The sequence below is a fragment of the Vitis vinifera genome, chromosome 8, assembly GCF_030704535.1.
Source record: "Vitis vinifera cultivar Pinot Noir 40024 chromosome 8, ASM3070453v1".
In the NCBI taxonomy this organism is placed as follows: Eukaryota; Viridiplantae; Streptophyta; class Magnoliopsida; order Vitales; family Vitaceae; genus Vitis; species Vitis vinifera.
Window position 1 is genome coordinate 23,239,308 of NC_081812.1, and position 18,515 is coordinate 23,257,822.

The window sequence follows — 18,515 nt, forward strand, 5'->3', positions numbered from 1 at the left end:
CAAAGACTGGGGCATTTAAGATGTTGATTCTAGGAAAGGCTAAAAATATAGTTAATAAAGAAAGACAACACTCTTGTTTATTCGATCTTCATTATCATCTCTTTTGAAAGTCAATAATTTATTAGTTCTTCAAACCTGATTCTCAAAATCATAACAAAATTTAATTTGGGAATAATAGGAACTAACTATAATCAAAATTGCCAGAAGGTAAAATATCTAATTACCAACTTACCAATTTACTTCATATCCCTTTTTGTTATCCCCAATTTGGTCGCTGTGAGATTAGAAAAAAATCATAGGGGATATCCTATGGGGAGGAGGGGCTCTCGATGATCTATAAAGATAAAAATAGGGGGTTTGAGCATTAAAGAGTTCTCCATTCTTAGTAAGGCTTTATTGGGTAAATGGTGTTGGAGATTCACTTTGGAGAGGGATATGCTTTCAAGAAAGGTTGCAGTGGGAAAGTTTGGACGAGAGCTAGGAGGATAGTGTTCTCATGTAGGGATTGGGTAGGAATTTTTAAAGCTAAAACAAGATTTGAGATTGGCCATGGGAGAAACATAATTTTTTTTAATAGGTGCCATGGGAGAAGAATAAAATTCTGGCATGATGTATGGTGTAGTAACGTTCCCTTGATGTACTCTTTTCCATCGCTATTCTCCTTTGCAACTTCTAAGGAGGCTTGGGTGGATAATGTTCAGGAGGTAGAAGGTGAGATGGTGATGTGGAACCCGTGCTTCTCAAGACATTTTCAAGATTGGGAGATGGATAATGTTGAGGAGTTTCTTTGAGGAGAAAGTAGCAGAGAGAAGGACAAGATGGTTTGGAAGGCTAGCAAAAGTAGGGAATTCTTGGTGAAGTCTTTCTACTCTGCCATGGAATTGAAGAGTGAAGTGTCTTGGTGTGGGGCTCTTGGGCTCATATTTGTGTGGGAATCGGCTTGGGGGATAATTATTACCATGAACCAACTTAAAAGAAGAGGATGGTTTTTGGCAGGTTATTATTGTATGTCTAACATGCAGAAGAATTAGTAGACCATCTCCCTATCCATTGTGGGAAATCTAGAGAGCTATGACATTTCCCTATTCTCTTTATTTGACATTTCTTGGGTTTTCCTATATTTGGTGAATGACTTGTTAATGGGTTGGAATGGGAGTTATTTTTTGGTTTTTTTTTTTTTGGGACAATTTGGAAGGAATGCAACCAAAGAACCTTTGAAGGGGTGCAACACATTAACCAGTCTCTCAAGGACTCCCTTATATCTAATGTATACATATGGTCTCGGAGTTCATTTATAGTTGATGGTCAAATTGGTCCACTATCCTTGATAGATTTTATTGAGGTTGAGCTCTAGGTACTAGATTGGGGTTCTAGTTGTACTGTAGATTGCTTCTTTTTGTTCTCTTTGGGCTTTTTGTTCCAAGGTTTTTAAGGGAACCCCTCTTATTGTGTTACAACTTGATTGGTTAGCGGCGTGTAATTCCGATGGGTTGGTTTAGCCTAGAGAAGTTGTTCGTTATTACAGTGTATTTTCTTGTTTTCGGTTTCTTGTAGACTAGTTTTCTTTGGTGGGAGGATTCCTCATCCTTCTCTTGTACTTCTTTTTTCTATTAATATATTCCTTTGTCGTGTCCTATCAAAAAAAAAAAAAAAAACTTCCAGTGTCCTGTGCTCACCCCTTTTTGATTGGCACTTCTAGTATATTTTTATTCTTATTTGCTGATAAAAAAGTACTGCCCTCAACTTTTACAGAATTAAAAGAGACAAAAGTATAGTATCCCCAAACAGCTAACTTTGTAAACACATTTAGACTCAAAAAGGAAAATATACAGCAATGCCAAAATAAATAATTCCCAAAACATATTTAGGGTTTTCACTTATGGATCATTGCTGCTTTTCCATCTATAATTGTGATTTTTGGCTGACAGACAGTAATATCCAAACATTCCATAAACTGTTGGATTGGAACCATTGGCACTAGGATGACAATGGTTTAGATGCTACCCATGCTATATCTCCAAGAATTCATTTGATTGGATACTCTCTGGTGAATTGACAAGCTGCAGCATTTTATTGTTGAGATTTGAGAACAAAATGAAAACATTAGTTGTATATGTATTTATTTGGAAGCTCTCTCAGAAATTCAACAAGCCATGGGAGTTTTATCGAGAACAAAATGGAAACTCGTGAATATGTGGGCTTTCTCGGGAATTCAACAAGTCATGGGAGTTTTATCAAGAACAAAATGGAAACTTGTGAATATGTGGTATTTCAGTCCGACAGTCAGAGGGTAACATCAACCCTGTCAGAAGGCTGGTTCCTTGTACCTTTCTTTCTCACATCAAATGCCACCATTGAATTAGTTCTTCTGTCGAACTTCTGGTTCTTCTTGGATAGAGTAATTCCTCCTCATTTCCTATTTGTTTGCCTTTTTTGTTGTTGTCTCATTTCCTTTCTTTATGGTTTTTCATTTTTTCCCCAGAACTTCAATGTTTTGAGAGATTCAGATAAACTGACCCAAACAAATTGTATCCTGGCTTTATCTCCTGGAAGAATTGCACTTGTATGGTGCCTGCTGCGTCGGTATAATTTAGGGTCTTAAACATAATTTAGAGTAACATCATTTACCTTTGTGGAGGAGATAAAATTTGTACTCTTTTCCTTTCTAGAGTGGCTTGATTGTCCGAAGTGCATCCTATCTCCCAAAATGGTTGAATGCTTGGATGATAGCTACCTAGGATGTTAAAACTAGTGACATGCTCCTAAAGGGAAGGAAATATACTGTCTGAAGCATGTGGACAATGTCTTGAAATGGGAGCATCTTTGTTGATCATAATGGCCCATGTTATCTGGCTCTTTATGATGTCACTTTTGTTTCAGCAAAATGTTGCTTCCAGATATGAGGAAATATATTGTGATATTAAAATCATTGAATGAGAGCATTCTATATAGGTAAAGATCCTCCTCGTGATGTGGTTCATTTTGCCTATTTAATTACTACAGAAGTTGAATGAGAGCATTCTATACAGGTAAAGATCCTCCTTGTGATGTGGTTCATTTTGCCTATTTAATTACTACAGAAGTAGTGACTTCTTCCATGTATCTTGTAAAACTCTTATACCTTTATAATGAAAATGTGTTTGTTTTTTATTTTTATTTTTTTAAAAAAAAACTTGTAAAAACTCTTCATGTGAGTAATGTATGTTTAAACTCTTTGCCCTCTCAGGACCTAACTTAAGTGGCAACAGGTTGGTGCAGGGATGTGGGAGGTTCTAGATTCAGGTTGAGTAGGAGCCCAAGAATTTTTTTTTAAAAAATGTCAACGATTTGTGTGTGTACTCTATGTGCAAACAGTTAAAAAATTTTCTAGTACTTAAAGGAGAAAGCTTATGCTTGCTTTTCAGTTTCCTTTAAATTCAATAAGTTTCTTGTTTTGCATACTGTAGATTATACCCTTGTTCTGGGAGAAAGCTCATAATCTTGTTCGGGTGTAGTTTCCTTTAAATTCAATAAGTTTCTTGTTTTGCATACTGTAGATTATACTCTTGTTCTGGGAGAAAACTCATAATCTTGTTCAGGTGTTCAGGGAGGGTGATTATGCTATTTTTGTTTGACCTGTGTGGTCTACTTGCTTCTTTTATGGTAACATGCAGATTTTAGTTAACTTTTACCTAATGTTGGCTTAGTGATCAATGTCTGTTTGTTACGATTTGCAGCTTCAGGAATGTATTGGATCTGCTGTTACTGCATTGGGACCAGAGAGGATACTTACACTGTTACCGATCTCCCTTGATGCTGAAAATTTCACTTGTTCAAACATTTGGTTGGTACCGATTTTGAATAAATATGTAGTTGGAGCATCACTAAGGTATTTTATGGAACATATCATGCCTCTTGCAGAATCTTTTAAACGGGCATCTCACAAAGGTATCTGTTCAAACTACTGAAGGATAATTTCTTACATTGTTTACGATTTTCTGGGCTCTTTATTGATTTTAATTTTTCTCAGTTAAAAAGTCTGTAATTGGAGAAGATCTGCAGGCTCATGCACATGGTCTTTGGGGTCTGTTACCTGTGTTCTGTCGCTATCCAACTGATACTCGCCAAAGTTTTGGATCTTTGACCAAACACTTAATTAGCTTTCTCAAGAAGAACTCTTTTATGCATGAAAGCATTGCTATTTCCTTGCAGGTTTTCTCAATGTGCTTTCCTAATAACTATTTTATCCCTTAGTTATGATTATAGTTCTCATTTTCTTCTTAGGTTCGATGGATGCTTATTAATGTGTGTGGTTCCAATTCTTTTCTCTTATAAATGTGTTATCTTTCTCTGTTTTCTTTAGGAGCTTGTGAATCAAAACAGAAGTATACTTAGATCTAGTGAGGGTGATTGTGAGTCAAATACCTATGCAATAAAAGATTCTATGATACAATCCAGTAGTGTGGCTTCTTATTCAAAGAAAACTGCAACCAAAAATATCGGGGCTTTAGCGTCATGTTCTATGGAGTTGCTTCAGGCGCTAACAGATCTGTTCTTTGGTTCACCTCCTGAGAAACGCTCATATTTAAAGGTTATCGTCTCATTGTTTAGTTTAAAATATTTTATATGTTCTCACTCACCCCTATTATTTGAAATAGTTGAGATGTTCTTACTTTCTTTTATTTTTTTTGAGTTCCAAGATTTTTTGCCACTGGAATTATGTATGTTCTCTCCTTTCGTTTCTGTATATGGTGAGGCCTTTGCTGATCGGAGTTGCATTTTGTTATATCTCCTCTTTTTTATCTTATATTCTCTATTTCTTTCTGCTTTATACTGATAAAAAAGAAAAAATCTCTATGCCTTATCTTTAACTAGTTTAACAGGACATTCATCTGTTCAGGGGCTGTAGAACATGGTGCTTTTTGTTGAATTATTGCTCATGTGTTTTGTTAAATTCTTCTGCTTTATAAAGTTTTGATGGTCAATCTGAAAGTCTATGTGAGATTAACGATTTTTTTCTTATCATTTTCTACAGGATGCTATTGGATGCTTGGCATCTATATCTGATTCTTCAATAACCAAAAGAATTTTGATATCATCACTTGAGAGGCTTGAGCTTATAAATGGTGTGGGTGAATTTGAAAATGTAGGGAATTCAAGTACTACAGAGAAAGATACGCAAAGGTGATAACAAATTTAAGATTGTTTTTTCTTATAAAAAAGGAAATACAATGTGGCTTTTGTTTGAGTTGGTTTTCCTTTTTGGATGCTGAAGTTCTAACATTCACCATTTATATATGTTAATGTTGGACCCATAATTTGGATGCTTGAATGTTGTCTAAATAGTCATTGAAATGTTTTTGTTTGTTTTCAGGACAAATATGTAGAACCTCTCCATATGCATTTTTGAACTGTATGTTCTTCTAATTGCTGAGAAAATAGGATATTTTGAATTACATTAATCATAACGCTGTAAGGTTTCAATTAGTGTTCTTTAGTTGAAATAAGATTGTTATTAAAGAAAGAGGACTCATGATGGAAGGATGGGTAAACCTTCAAAAGGAACTAAAAGAAAAATGTAACTCCACTGTCAAGAAATAATTGTTACAAAGCAAACCTAACAAAAAACTCTTTAAAATTTTTTCTAAGATAATATCCAGGGATTTGCACCCCTCCTAGAAAGGGATTGAGGCTTACAAATTGAAGCATCTTCCATGCCTCTGGTTTTAAAATTTGAGATGTCTCCAACAATTAGATCATAGAGACCATAATCCTGCTCCTGGGAATGGCCTAGGAAATGACCAGTTGACCACTGAAGAATCTACTTCAATTGATGAGATCCCTTACACCATTGAATAAGATTCTCTTAGATCTTCCAACCAGGCTGAAATTCAGCATTGATTGCAAACCAGTGCTAGCTAGCTTGGAAAACCCAGAATATGTCCCCCTTATGGCTGTCAATGTTCCCCAAATTTCTGGTCCTTCTTTGGTTGTAGATTTTGTGGATTGGGTGGGTTCTTTTTGAGGGGGGCGTGGTTTTTTCTTGGTCCTTTTATTTGCGCTTTTAAGCGTTTGTTGTATACCCCCCTTTGTACTTCGGAGTGCTGTTTTAGCCCTTTCCGTTTATAATAATACACTGTTGCTTTACTCATTTAAAAAAAAAAAAAAAAAAAGTTCCCCAAATGCCCAGCCCAGACTAATCCTGTAATCACTGTCAAAATATAAACTTTAACCTACCTAGATCCTAATTAACCAATTGCTAATCATTGTGTGTTAAAATCTAGATTACTTTGTGTATCATTTCCAAGACATTGTGATGTCTCTGATTTTCTCCCCATCTTCAGCACTCTTTTCAGGTTGGTGGAGATGAAACCAATGATAATTTATATTGGAAAATTTGACTGCTGTCAACCGAGATGGTTGCAGCTTCCCTTTATACATATAATATAGTATTGTTCGGCACTACTTCATTGTAGCCCATTTCCAATGAAAGCTTCCCTGCTCCAATGATGGGGAGGGCAATGCCATGCCTCTACACCAATAGATGGCTTCACATGGTTGCCCACTAGGCAATTCTTACTTTTGATAAATAGAAGACAGTTGGTGTTCCATTCAGGTGTTCCTGCTTCAAAATACATTTTTTATTATCAGCACCATCGTACATGTAATTTTGTGTAATTGGATGAATTTTCCAGAAGAACATTGTGTGAGGAATGGAATGGACTAGTGGTGCAAGAACAATGTTAGATAACACATTGCATTCTTGTATGCTTGTATTCTTCTTTTTTATTTTGAAAATGAATGGATAACAGTGTAGCAATTTTAATTTCATACAGGCGTGTAACAATGGAGCTAGCATCTTCTCTTGTTGAGGGAGCTAACGAGGATCTTATTGATTTAATCTATAAGTTTATTAGGCACACTTTGCTGGTATGTTGCCTTCTCTAAACACCTTGATAAGTGCTTGTTCTGCCTCTAGTGAAAGCTTGTAGGAACATGGATATAATACTCGATAAACACGGGCTAAAATCATTCATGTATTTTTGGCTTTTTTAGACAGCTGATGAGGAAGGACAATGTAAAGCGTACTATGCTTTGAGCCGAGTTCTGGAGGTCCATATTTGCATTTAGTGCTTGTTAGCTGTCATATTTTTTTTTTAATTTAACCTTTTTTAAAAATTAATCTCTAGTGCTGGGGTTTATGCTCTCTCTCTCTCACCAGCTTTTTTTAGTGTTGTGATACAGGAGCATGCTTGGTTTTGTTCTTCACAATTTATTGAGCTGGTAGAATTATTACTTGGTCTGAAGTCGACTGACGATATCACTTTGCTTAAAAGTCGCTTTGCTTGTTTCCACATTTTATTGGTCCATGCATTGAAGGTTAGAGTACTCTCTTTGTATAAACCTTAAAGCTTATTTAGCATTATAAATTAGTGTATTTTTGTAACTATGTTTTAATTCAGATTATAATTATGTGAAATAGGGGGGGAAAATGCTAATACTCATTCTGATCACTTGTTCATCTTTTACTTACTTAACAGTGAATCTTAGGATAACAAAATCTATTCTATAATCCAACTTTTAGAAGAACTAGATTTATTACAGAATCGTCAGTTCTTATACTTAATTTTGCACATATTTTACAACTAAAACAACCCAAGATGGTCACTGCAGCTATCACCAGAGGTAGAATGAAAAAGATATGACAGGGTAACAAGTTGATGCTTCTCCAGGCTCAACAATCTTATGAACTAGGCAGGATTCATTTGGTATGTGTGGTGTTGATTTTTCAGGGCCTGCTTATTATATAAGATGAGCTGTTTGATCATGTAATGCCTGTTCTGGAGCAAGCTTCCCTTACAACTGAAGCAGCTACTAACCTTATTGTCTTTATTTTTAGTTTTCTCTATCAGAATAAGATCAAGTTGAGTTGCAGGAGATTTATACTTTAAATATTACCAACATAAATGGAAAGAGATAGTGAAAATCTTATGAAATGCTTCGAAAGAGTGTATTGTGATTGAAAATCGTTGCATGCTTTGCCTTTTACACTTCACTTTAAAATATATTTGTAGTATTCTAGTCACTTTTGGTGACACAATAAAACTCTAAAAGGCATGAAAGAGCTTATCATAGATATCTTTCAAGCAAAATACATGGCAAAAGTTGAGATTTGTAAATTGTGTTGCAAGTTGGGTGGATGTATTGTGGTAGTCGCATTTATTTTTTGGTCTTAAAGCAATAATGGCCCATGCAATGGGAGTTATGGAGGGGCGGTTTTTACCTCTTCACAATACCTAGAAACACACACAATAACAACATTTTGAAGGAATGCAAGTTGGCTTGAGAATTTCCAATGTAAAAGGAATGCTTGGGTTTGCCTTTGAGGGCTCCTCACAAATTAATGAGGGTATGAGACTTAGTGGAGGAGAAGATTTTAAAGAAATTTAGCCTTGTGGATGAGATAATATCTATCAAAAGGAGGGAGACTCACCTTAATCAAAAGCACATTGTCAAGTATGTCGATACACTTCATGTTCCTTTTTACCATTTTGAGGAGGGTGAGCTCAAGACCCAAGAAATTCCTTTGGAATTTCCTTTGTGGCATAGGGGCTCTAGAGAGAAAACCTTACTTGGTTAATTGGACCATTGTTTGCATGGGAAAAAAGGGTGGGGGGCTTGGCATCAGAAAGCTCCATATTCTTAACAAAGCTCTTTTAGGTAAATGGAGTTGGAGATTTGTGTCCAAGAGAGAGTCCTTTTGGAAAAAGGTTGTAGCTAGAAAGTATGGGTTTGAAGAAGGGAGATAGTGCTTGAGGGTGGTGAGGAATGGCTATGAGGTGGAGCTGTGGAGGGCTATAAAAAATGGGTGGGAAGTCTTTAAAAATAGATGCTACATTTGGAAACCTTGGGTGCCAATGGAAGGATCTTAACTCTTGATTAGCTTAAAAGGAGGGGTTGGAGTTTTCCTAACAAATGCTACATGTGTAAAGGGGATGAAGAGTCTATTGATCACTTGCTTCTTCGTTGCTGCATAGCAAAAATTTGGTGGTAGTTGGTTCTCTCCTTGTTTGGAGTGGCTTGGGTAATGCACTACTCCTTCAAAGATGATCTTTTGAGTTGATTAGCTTAAAAGGAGGGGTTGGATTTTTCCAAACAAATGCTACATGTGTAAAGGGGATGAAGAGTCTATTGATCACTTGCTTCTTTGTTGCTTTATAGCAAAAAATTGGTGGTAGTTGGTTCTCTCCTTGTTTGGAGTGGCTTGGGTAATGCACTACTCCTTCAAAGACGATCTTTTGAGTTGACATGGTTCTTTTATGGGAAATAAGGGAAAGAAAGCCTGGATAGTTGCTCCTTTGTGCCTATTTTGGATATTATGATAGGAAAGAATAGGAAGGTGTTTTGAAGGCATAGAGCAGTTGGAACAAGTGATTAAATCTTCCTTTATGCATATCATGAATTGGGTTAGATTGTATATAGATGATCATGTTACTTCAATGGTAGACTTTGAGACTAGCTGAGCTCGAAGTAAGCATGGGGAGGTTGTTTTTTGTTTTTCCTATATTTTGTTTGCCTAGTTTGGTGCTCTTTGTGTACATTGTGTGTACCTTGCAATGCCTATTTCTGGTACTTTCATTATAATATTTGCCTTGTTTGCTTTTATATATATATGTATATATAAACTTCTGGTCTACACAATTAACGACACTGGTTCTGTAAAAGCCTTTTTTTGTTTTTTTGTTTTTTTTAATGATTCTACTTTATGCATGTTCACATACATCAAAGTAGTCTTAGTAATATTGTGATTCAGGTAAATATTTAGTTCATTGAGTCAGGGACCTCATATCTATGTTGGAGTTATGAACAAGTTTGATTGTGTTAATACTTTGGTTACTGTGTCAGCAACCTCATAGCCGTGTTGGCTTTGATCAAATCTCTATGGCCTCCTTGTCTTTTTTTAGCTTCAGTAAAGAAATGCCACATATTGTGTTGGCCATTGCAATGAGCGTTTTTGACGATATATGTTGGAGCAATGCCATTCTTTCTTGTAATTATACGCATTCATCATGGTATATTTTCTGTGTTCTTGTTCAAGCAACCTTTTCTTTGGTAGAATTCCTCAATATATTTGAACTTTTGCCTTTTGACATGTATGTAACATAGGCGCTTTAAAATCCAGAAATTTTCTCAAGCAATACATTTTCTTTTCTGGAGTTCCTATAGATTTTTATATCTTTGGTGCATTAATTTTGTTCATATTTTAGTTCATTGGCACAAATTCAGGATTGTTCCCTTACTCTTTTAAAATGCTTTGTGCAGATGAGCTTGGAGGAGGAGAATACAAAAGCTTTTCTTATTCTCAATGAGATTATTCTCACATTAAAAAATGTAAGAGCTACCTGTAGAATTCTAATATGATTACCATGCTCACTTCCATTTCTCATGCAAAAATAAATCTCTCTCTCTCGATTTATTTTAAAAATAATGTTAAGATTATAACATTCATGTTTGAATCCTAACTACCTCATGCAAATCTCCAAATACATGAGGCTTGACCCTAGTGCATTAAGGTATTAAAAAATGTAATACTTCACTTGTACTGCCCAATTATGTGTTCAGGATGTTTTTTAATGTATTTGAAGTTGTTTCCACTGCATGAACATAACTAAATCATTGAGTTGGTTTTTTCCTTTATTCTAATGACATTGTGTTCCTTAATTTAGAAACGTGCTAGTATTAGAATAAGCTCCTAAGAAGTCTTGTACCTTAAGCTGTTGGAACATGAATGAAATTGTAATAGCCAACAGTGATTTTGGGGTTTAAGTTATCATGTGCTTGCTTTGACCCTTCCTCTTTTTTTTTTTTTGTGATTTTTGTATTGTAACATGTATGTCAATGAAAATCGAGTTTTATTCAGTGTATTTAAAAGAAAAAATTATTTCTTCTGATCCTCTTGTGTGTATGTCCTCTCTTGAAGTGTCCTTTGGGTTAGAAGAATATTTTAAGTGAGTATCCAGGTTTTCTTCTCAGTGTTGGTAATGATGATGATGAACTTTCAGGCTGGATAACTTCTTAATTTCAGTTTCTGATGTAGGAAGTCTCCACCATTTGGGTGACAAACTCTAGACATAATGATATCCCCCATTTGATGTTAGAAAGTTGATTCACTTTAAGATTGTGTAGCTTCTCAATTTCTTGAATTAGGAAGTCTCTCATTTGAGTTGTAAACTCCAGACACAATGGAAGATGTTTTAGAGGCACAAACATTGAGGTGGTCATCCAAACACACTTGAAATTCCTGCCATCAATTTTGTTGAATCTCTGTATTCATGTCTATTGGGAAGTTACGTATAAATGAGAGGATTCTAGTTTAAATTAGTTAGATGGGTGCCTGGTTAGTTCTCACTTCTGAACTATTTATTTCATCACTAAACATTTTGGGTTTTGAGGGTTGCTCATATTTGTATTGCAGGATCTAGTTTTCTCCCCCATGCTTGCTCCTTGTTATCTAACTTCTTCTATTGTTGTATGGTGTAGCCTTTTTATTTTTTATCAGAAACGAAATATATATATTGATAATAGTAAAGTTCAATAGAAGGATGAGAGGTATTCCCACAAAATAGAAAACTTGATCAAAGTAAGACTATACTCCTCCACTATACAATGATAACTACAGATGAAAACATGTACAAAATATCACAAGAAACAAAAATCAAACTCTCTCAAAAGTTATCCACTTTGGAGAAGTACAATTTCTAGATAAGCGAGATTGTGTCGGAAGTTACAATTATAAAAAGATAGATAGGAATTACCAAGGATGACTGAGATGATGAGATTTCTTACTGAGACAACTTTATAAAGACCTCAAAATTATGAAGGTTTGGTTATTTGACTTGTTTTTGGCATAAGGGCAATGAAAGTGGTCTTGGTGCTTTGATTTATTATCCCATTACTGTGGAACTCTGAAAACACTCTTGATACAATGCAATAGTAAACCCATTAGGGCCAGGTGCCTTCTCCTTGTTCAATAGGAAAACAGACATGCACACCTCCTCTTTAGAGAAGGGATGGTCTAACTAAGTAGCACTCTCTCCAAAAATGGGTGACCACTATGAACATTCTGTTCTCCAAGAAACACCTGCAGGTTTTGAGTAGAGCTTTCCAAAAAAATTCAAAATCTCCTTTGATATATTTTCAATGTTTTTTAGAATCACCCCCTCTTTAGATACCAAGGATTTTATGAATTTCCTTTTACACCTCCCATTGGCCACTCTATGAAAGAACTTAGATGTGTAGCCTTTGTTGTTGCTTTCATGCTTTTAAGGTGGGAAGCAATCTTAGTCCCTTTCCTTCAGTCTTCTTAATCTCTATATATACACGTGTTTTTCATAAAGAAATCCTTTTATATCTGAATCCTGTCCTCTTTACAATAATTTTGTTGGCTTCATGACAAAATGATGTTCTAATGATGCATTTGTTTTCTAATGTGCAGTCAAAGGAAGAAGTTAGGAAGGTAGCTTATGATATACTCCTTGTGATAAGCTCCAGCCTGGAAAACTCATCATCTCTCAGTTCTGAAGGGTCTCATCAGAAGCTGATAAGTATGGCAAGTACTTTACTGATCCTACTTTTAACAAATAATTGAATTATGTGGCTTTCTTTTCCATGCTTTCTGTAATTTTTTTGCTTCACCTTGTTTTGTACTCTAATTTTCATTAATCAATTATCAATTGTGTTGATGGTGCAGCACCATCTGTTGGAGGAAAATTATAATAAGAAAGTTGAACATATTTAATACAACTCTTTCACTCTAGGAAGTCTTCCCTTTGGAATCCTTCTGATTCAGATAGCACTACTGTTGTAATCGATTGATTTAAGTCCATTTATTTATGTATTAGTTTCATATTTTTTATTTGTTGGAAAAGCTTTACTATTATGGGGTAAAAACTGTCACAGGATTGAAATGGGAACAAAATTCTTACAAGCAACCTTTGTTGGATATATTGGTGAACTCTGATTTTGTTTCCTTGCTTCTATAAATCCTATTATGTAATGCATAGTTTTGGTAATTATGACTATTAATTAACTGTTTTGACCTATTGATACTACTGGTTGCTAAGAGCGGCTACTGCTTCGTTTTTAATGACTAATTGTTGCATAATGTTCAGATAATGGGCTACCTTTCTGGTTCATCTCCTCACATAAAAAGTGGAGCAGTGTCTGTGCTATCTGTACTGGTATATAAGGATGCCAATATTTGTACTTCAGTACCTGATCTGGTCCCTTCTGTTTTAGCTTTGCTGCAGGGGAAAGCTGTTGAAGTTGTAAAAGTGAGTCCCCGACTCATAATCCAGATTGTTGTTTTGTAGTTACTCATAATGCTCATGAGTCGATTGTTACATGTTAAACAGGCTGTTTTGGGCTTCGTGAAAGTAGTGGTATCCTGCTTACAAGCTAGAGACCTGCAGAGTTTTCTTACTGATGTACTCAATGGTGTTCTCCCATGGTCATCTGTATCAAGAAACCATTTCAGATCGAAGGCATGTGCAAATTTGCCTCAATTCTTTTACCCTACACTTGCTCATCTCTTTCTATATTTTGTTGCCTTAAGTAGTTTCTATAAACATGCATGTCCACTGTAACTACAGGTTACAGTCATACTGGAAATTGTGGTAAGGAAGTGTGGTTCTGCTGCAGTCAAGTTGCTTACACCAGAGAAATATAAGGGTTTTGTCAAGACCGTTCTGGAGGTAATATTTCTTCCAATCTTACCTCTTCTTTTGAAAAGACCAAATAATAATGGGAAAATAAAAAACTATAAGGGTTGCCTGTTCTTTTTTTTTTTTTCTTTTTTTTTTATTTAATGCAAAATTCCGATTTACCATGTCTACCTTAATGCAGAATCGGCATAATAGCAAGGGAAGTTCAAAGGAAGCTGATGATCCTGAAAAGGAAGAAAAACGTCCAAATGCATCTTCGAGGGGATCTGATTTTACATCTTTGAGGCAGCAGAAGAGGGGACACAAAGAATTGGGTTTTTCACCTAGAAAGAGGAAGAGGGAGAAGCAGCCAGATGGCATTGGCAGTGGCATGAAAAGGGTTAAGAAGGCCAGGCATTCAAATTTTCGTAATCATGAAAAACAAACTGAAGGCCAGGCAAGAGGAAGTGTAAAGAAGAACATGAAGAGGAGTTCGAGAAGAGAGGCTACCAGTAGAGGGGATGGGGAGAGAAAGAAGATGGCATGGAAGAAGCAGAAGAAAATTCATAAATGAGACTCTGAAATGGCGAATTTGTTTTCTCCCCTCTCCCCTCTCTCCTCACATCAATTTTTGCTTTACAGACATCTTAACAGGGCCATGGGACTTGGCCCTCCGATGGATTTATTTATTTTTTATATATTAATTTTATACTCCAGTCAGTTATGTAACATCTAAATGCCGCCACTTACTCCTAGTTAGTTTTGAGATGAACTTCACAAGCAACACTTTATTAAATTGATTAATAATTAGTGACTAAATTATTAAGATTCTAATTTATTTATGCATTTATTTTTATTTTCATTGGTAATGAAATAAAATTATGAGAATTGTTATTAAATATCGTTGTAATTATTTTGGGAAATAAGGTTTTCTGAGAAACTCAATTATAAAAATTAATTTTCTCAAATATAAAATTAAATTTAAAAAAAATAATAACTTATATTTATTTTTTTTTAAAATAATTTATTTTCTAATAAAAATTTCAAAAAGTTTACCAATTTTTTATAGTTGAAAAGTCTAGAAAGTAAAATAAAAATAGTTTAAGGGTATAGTGATGTGAGAATTGTTTTTAATATTTTTTTAATACTTAAAAAATAAAAATTTTCAAATGTTAAAAGGACTAAAATCATTTTTTAGAATTATTGATAAACATGCTCTTAAATAAGTCCATGCTAGTCATCAAATATTTATTATTTTTTTGAAAATAATTCAATGATTCCTTTTAAAAATAAAATAACCTAAATTATAAACAGTACGAATTTTTTGAGGACAAAGAAGATGATATAATTTTTATATGATGATGATATATGTATAAGAAATTTATAGTTATTTTTTTTATGTGAATGTATCAATAGTTGGGGGATCAACATATTTATGAGTGTAAGTTGCCCTGATTGCCCCTCATATTTTTGTGCTTTAAAAATCCCCCAAAATATCCTCAATATTTCCAAAGAATGGCATATATATATTTGTCTTTTTTTTCTTTGACATAATTTAACTCTGGATGATACAAATTTTTTTGGTGTCCACCATTGTCTTTCATGTCTGAAGTGAAATCTATTGTGACGGATGCAAAGAGGACCTGCAAAACAAAAGAAAAAAGGCTCCGATGCCTAAGTCAGCAAAAGAATAACAAATGCCAAGGCTAGATTTGGTTCCAAAAAAATATTTAGAAATGAAAAAATGGTTTATGTTTTATTATATTATGAAAAATAATATAATTAAAATTGATTTTAAATATATTTTTTATTATTTAATCTTTTTATAAAGTAGAATAAAAAATATTGATTTTAATTTTTTTTATTTTTTTTATTTTTTTGGAACCAAACATAACCTCGACATAATTGTAGGAACCACAAAATTATTAATGAGTAACTAATTGTAAGTAAGAAATACTTCTTAAATTTGTCAAAATCTTATGATATATCCACATAATTAATTGTTATATCTAAAAATCATTACAATTCAAATTCAAGTTGATAAATCTCAATTTCATCACTATAATCCCTTGAAAAAAATATGAATTTAGTCCAAGTTCACTAAGAATTCAAAATCTATAAATCTTTGTATCCAAATAATTATATAAACTTAAGACCATCTTCAAATTCAATCAAAAACCTATCTCCAAATATTAATAGAAATCCAAATAATCATATAAACTATGACCATCCATCTTAATTTCTTCAAATTCAACCTGTGTAAATGCTAAATTTATAAAATCTTCCATCAATATTGTCCAAATTCGCTAAAATAAAAATCTTAAGTTTCTAAAAAAAAAAAAATTCATAATTGACCACAAATTCTGAATGTCTCCAAATAATTAATTGAATAAATCCTCAAAATAAAATGCTATCAATATCTACAAAAAGCATCTTCATATTTCCAAAAAATGAATTGTCTCTTCAAATACTCCCTTTAAGTCCAAGTTTTCACCCAAATAAATCTCAATTTTATCCTTTTCTTGTTGTAACACCAAGCAAATAAATTTTGTTGTCTCCCAATAATTCATATGCATATCCCAATTTCTCCATGAGGGAATTCAAAATCTATTTTCAACTATTAATAGAAATCCAAGTAATTATATAAACTACCATCCTAAATTTCTTCCTATTCATGCAAAATCATAAATAAGTCCAACCTAATCAAATCCTAACTTTATAAAAATACTAAAAGTCTCCCATTATATATCTTAAAATTCTCTTCAAATTTATGAAAATCTTTCCCTAATCTTCTCCAAATATCAACACAAATTCCAAATAATTATATAAACTAAGACTAAGACCATCCATTCCAAATTATTCCTAATTTCTTCCAAAATCACAAATAAATCCCAAATTTATAAAATACTAAGTTATCAATGTCTCCATCAAAATCTTCATATGTAGATGAATATCTTCCAATAATTTTATATTTAAGAATTATATTGCCTACTCCAAAACCGTCCAAATAAAAATTTCTCTCAATTCTCCTGAAAAACATAGGCATTTACAAAATAACTACCAAAATCCAAATTTACAATTATATAATTAAATGACCAAAATTTAATATCTATGTATAGAACTCAAAATAGAAATCCTTGTTTTCTATCCTCAATAAACTCATAAAATAACATTAAATCCTAAAACTTTCACAATTGCAAGTAATTGGAACATTCAACACAATCAACCCCAAATTGCAAATAATATTATAATAATAAAAAATTGACATTACAATAGAAATTTAAGAAACCAAAATTAATTGAAAAAAAGGAAAAAAAAAAAAGACAAAGAAGAAGAAAAATTCGGACATATGCATGAAAAATTTGGAAAAGAAATAAGGAAAAACCTTTGTTTTTTCAAACTTAAAAGATAGATATTGTTTAAACATTTTTAAAGTAATTAAAAAAAAACAAACGGATAAAGAATAATAAAAAAATTTACACATGCATGAGAAATTCTGAACGAATATGAGTTGAAATGAGTGTTTTTTTTTTTTTCTACTTTAAAGGTATTATTTAAGCATGTTCAAAGTTGTTTTTGTTTGCCCAATTTTTAAATTTTTATTTTAAAGTAGAGAATAAAATCAATCTTTTGAGAAGGATTCATCTCATTGACATTCACTCATGGATTTGATTCTTTCAACATTCATCGAAATTCAAATAACCCAAAAATAAATTAAAACTTAAAGCTCAAAGTGTGAAATATTTAATAGCCTAATGTCTAAGACTAACAAAGACCAAGCCTTATTTCCCAAGTAATAAACCGAATAATAATACAAATAAATACCACTAGATTTGATAGTAAATGTTAGCACAAGTTCTGTAAAGCCACATGACTATAGATATTGCCATGATCATCCAAAATTCACCAGATTTGATTCTTAGAAATGTGAATCCAAGACTTGTGTGTGGGGCTTTAATTATTTTCTGCCCCCCTCTCAATTTTTCATTAATGCTCATTTCTTGCTCCCTTTTTCTTTTTCTTTTTTTCTTTTTTCTTTTTTTTCTTTTTTTTTTCTTTATTGAGAAATGATGGCTTACACGCTTGGTTGATTCATTGCCCCCCAAGGTAGCCCTTTTCATCCTCGGGAGTGTTTCCTTCTCTTTGAGGAAAAGTGACGGCTTACACACCCAAATGATTCATTGCCACTCGAGGTAGCCCTTTTCACTTTTCGGAAACTTAATTTTTGTATGAGAGGGGAACATATTTTATATTAGTCTCCATGCACACTCATCATACGCTCACATTTTCCTTGAATCTAGACCGGATCATCGAAAATAATAAGGAACAATTACCATAGTTGTTTGTCTACACATTACAAGTGTCATATTACAAAAAGATGAGCAATGTTTATGTGCATATTATTTCAACTTTATTGTAAGGAAATAAAACTTGGTCTCTCTTAAAACTTGAACATTTGACTTAATCTTTTACAATAATTCAAGCTAATTAAGTATTTAATCAATTTTTGAGGAATTTGAATTTAAATGAAAAACAAAAGTTTCATACCATGTGTAATTCTAAATTAAAAAATAACATCACTGAAAAAAATTGGGATATTAAATATAACTTTGAAACATGCTTGATATAAATTTTTCTTTTTTTAAAATTGTTTTATTATGGTATTAAAAAGAACAATAAAATGAAAAAAAAAAAAAGTAACTGAAAAACATTAAAACCAAGAAATGCAACTCTAAGACATGCTTAGCATGTCTTTTTTTTTTTATTCTATTCATAAAAAAGCAAAAAAAAAGAAAAAGAAAAAAAAAACATAAAAGATACCAACACTACAAA

At 33.2% G+C, this 18,515-nt stretch overlaps 1 protein-coding gene across 4 annotated transcripts in view; it reads left to right on the top strand.

Annotated features, from left to right (window-relative positions):
- The window catches only part of LOC100265754 (uncharacterized), a 28,281-nt gene extending 13,765 nt beyond the window's left edge, over nt 1-14,516 (top strand). The window contains exons 5-17 of one of the 4 annotated variants that reach the window (XM_019221787.2): nt 3,717-3,927; nt 4,010-4,191; nt 4,343-4,570; nt 5,015-5,163; nt 6,816-6,909; nt 7,036-7,109; nt 7,212-7,359; nt 10,303-10,371; nt 12,476-12,589; nt 13,152-13,313; nt 13,395-13,523; nt 13,632-13,733; nt 13,885-14,516. In XM_019221787.2, the coding sequence (XP_019077332.1) occupies nt 3,717-3,927; nt 4,010-4,191; nt 4,343-4,570; nt 5,015-5,163; nt 6,816-6,909; nt 7,036-7,109; nt 7,212-7,359; nt 10,303-10,371; nt 12,476-12,589; nt 13,152-13,313; nt 13,395-13,523; nt 13,632-13,733; nt 13,885-14,256 (2,034 nt within the window). In that variant the 3' untranslated portion in view covers nt 14,257-14,516. Of the gene's footprint in view, nt 1-3,716; nt 3,928-4,009; nt 4,192-4,342; nt 4,571-5,014; nt 5,164-6,815; nt 6,910-7,035; nt 7,110-7,211; nt 7,360-10,302; nt 10,372-12,475; nt 12,594-13,151; nt 13,314-13,394; nt 13,524-13,631; nt 13,734-13,884 lie in introns of those variants that run through there. The other 3 variants (XM_010655471.3, XR_002030692.2, XR_002030693.2) reach the window with 3 other exon arrangements.
- The last annotated feature ends 3,999 nt before the right edge of the window (nt 14,517-18,515 follow it).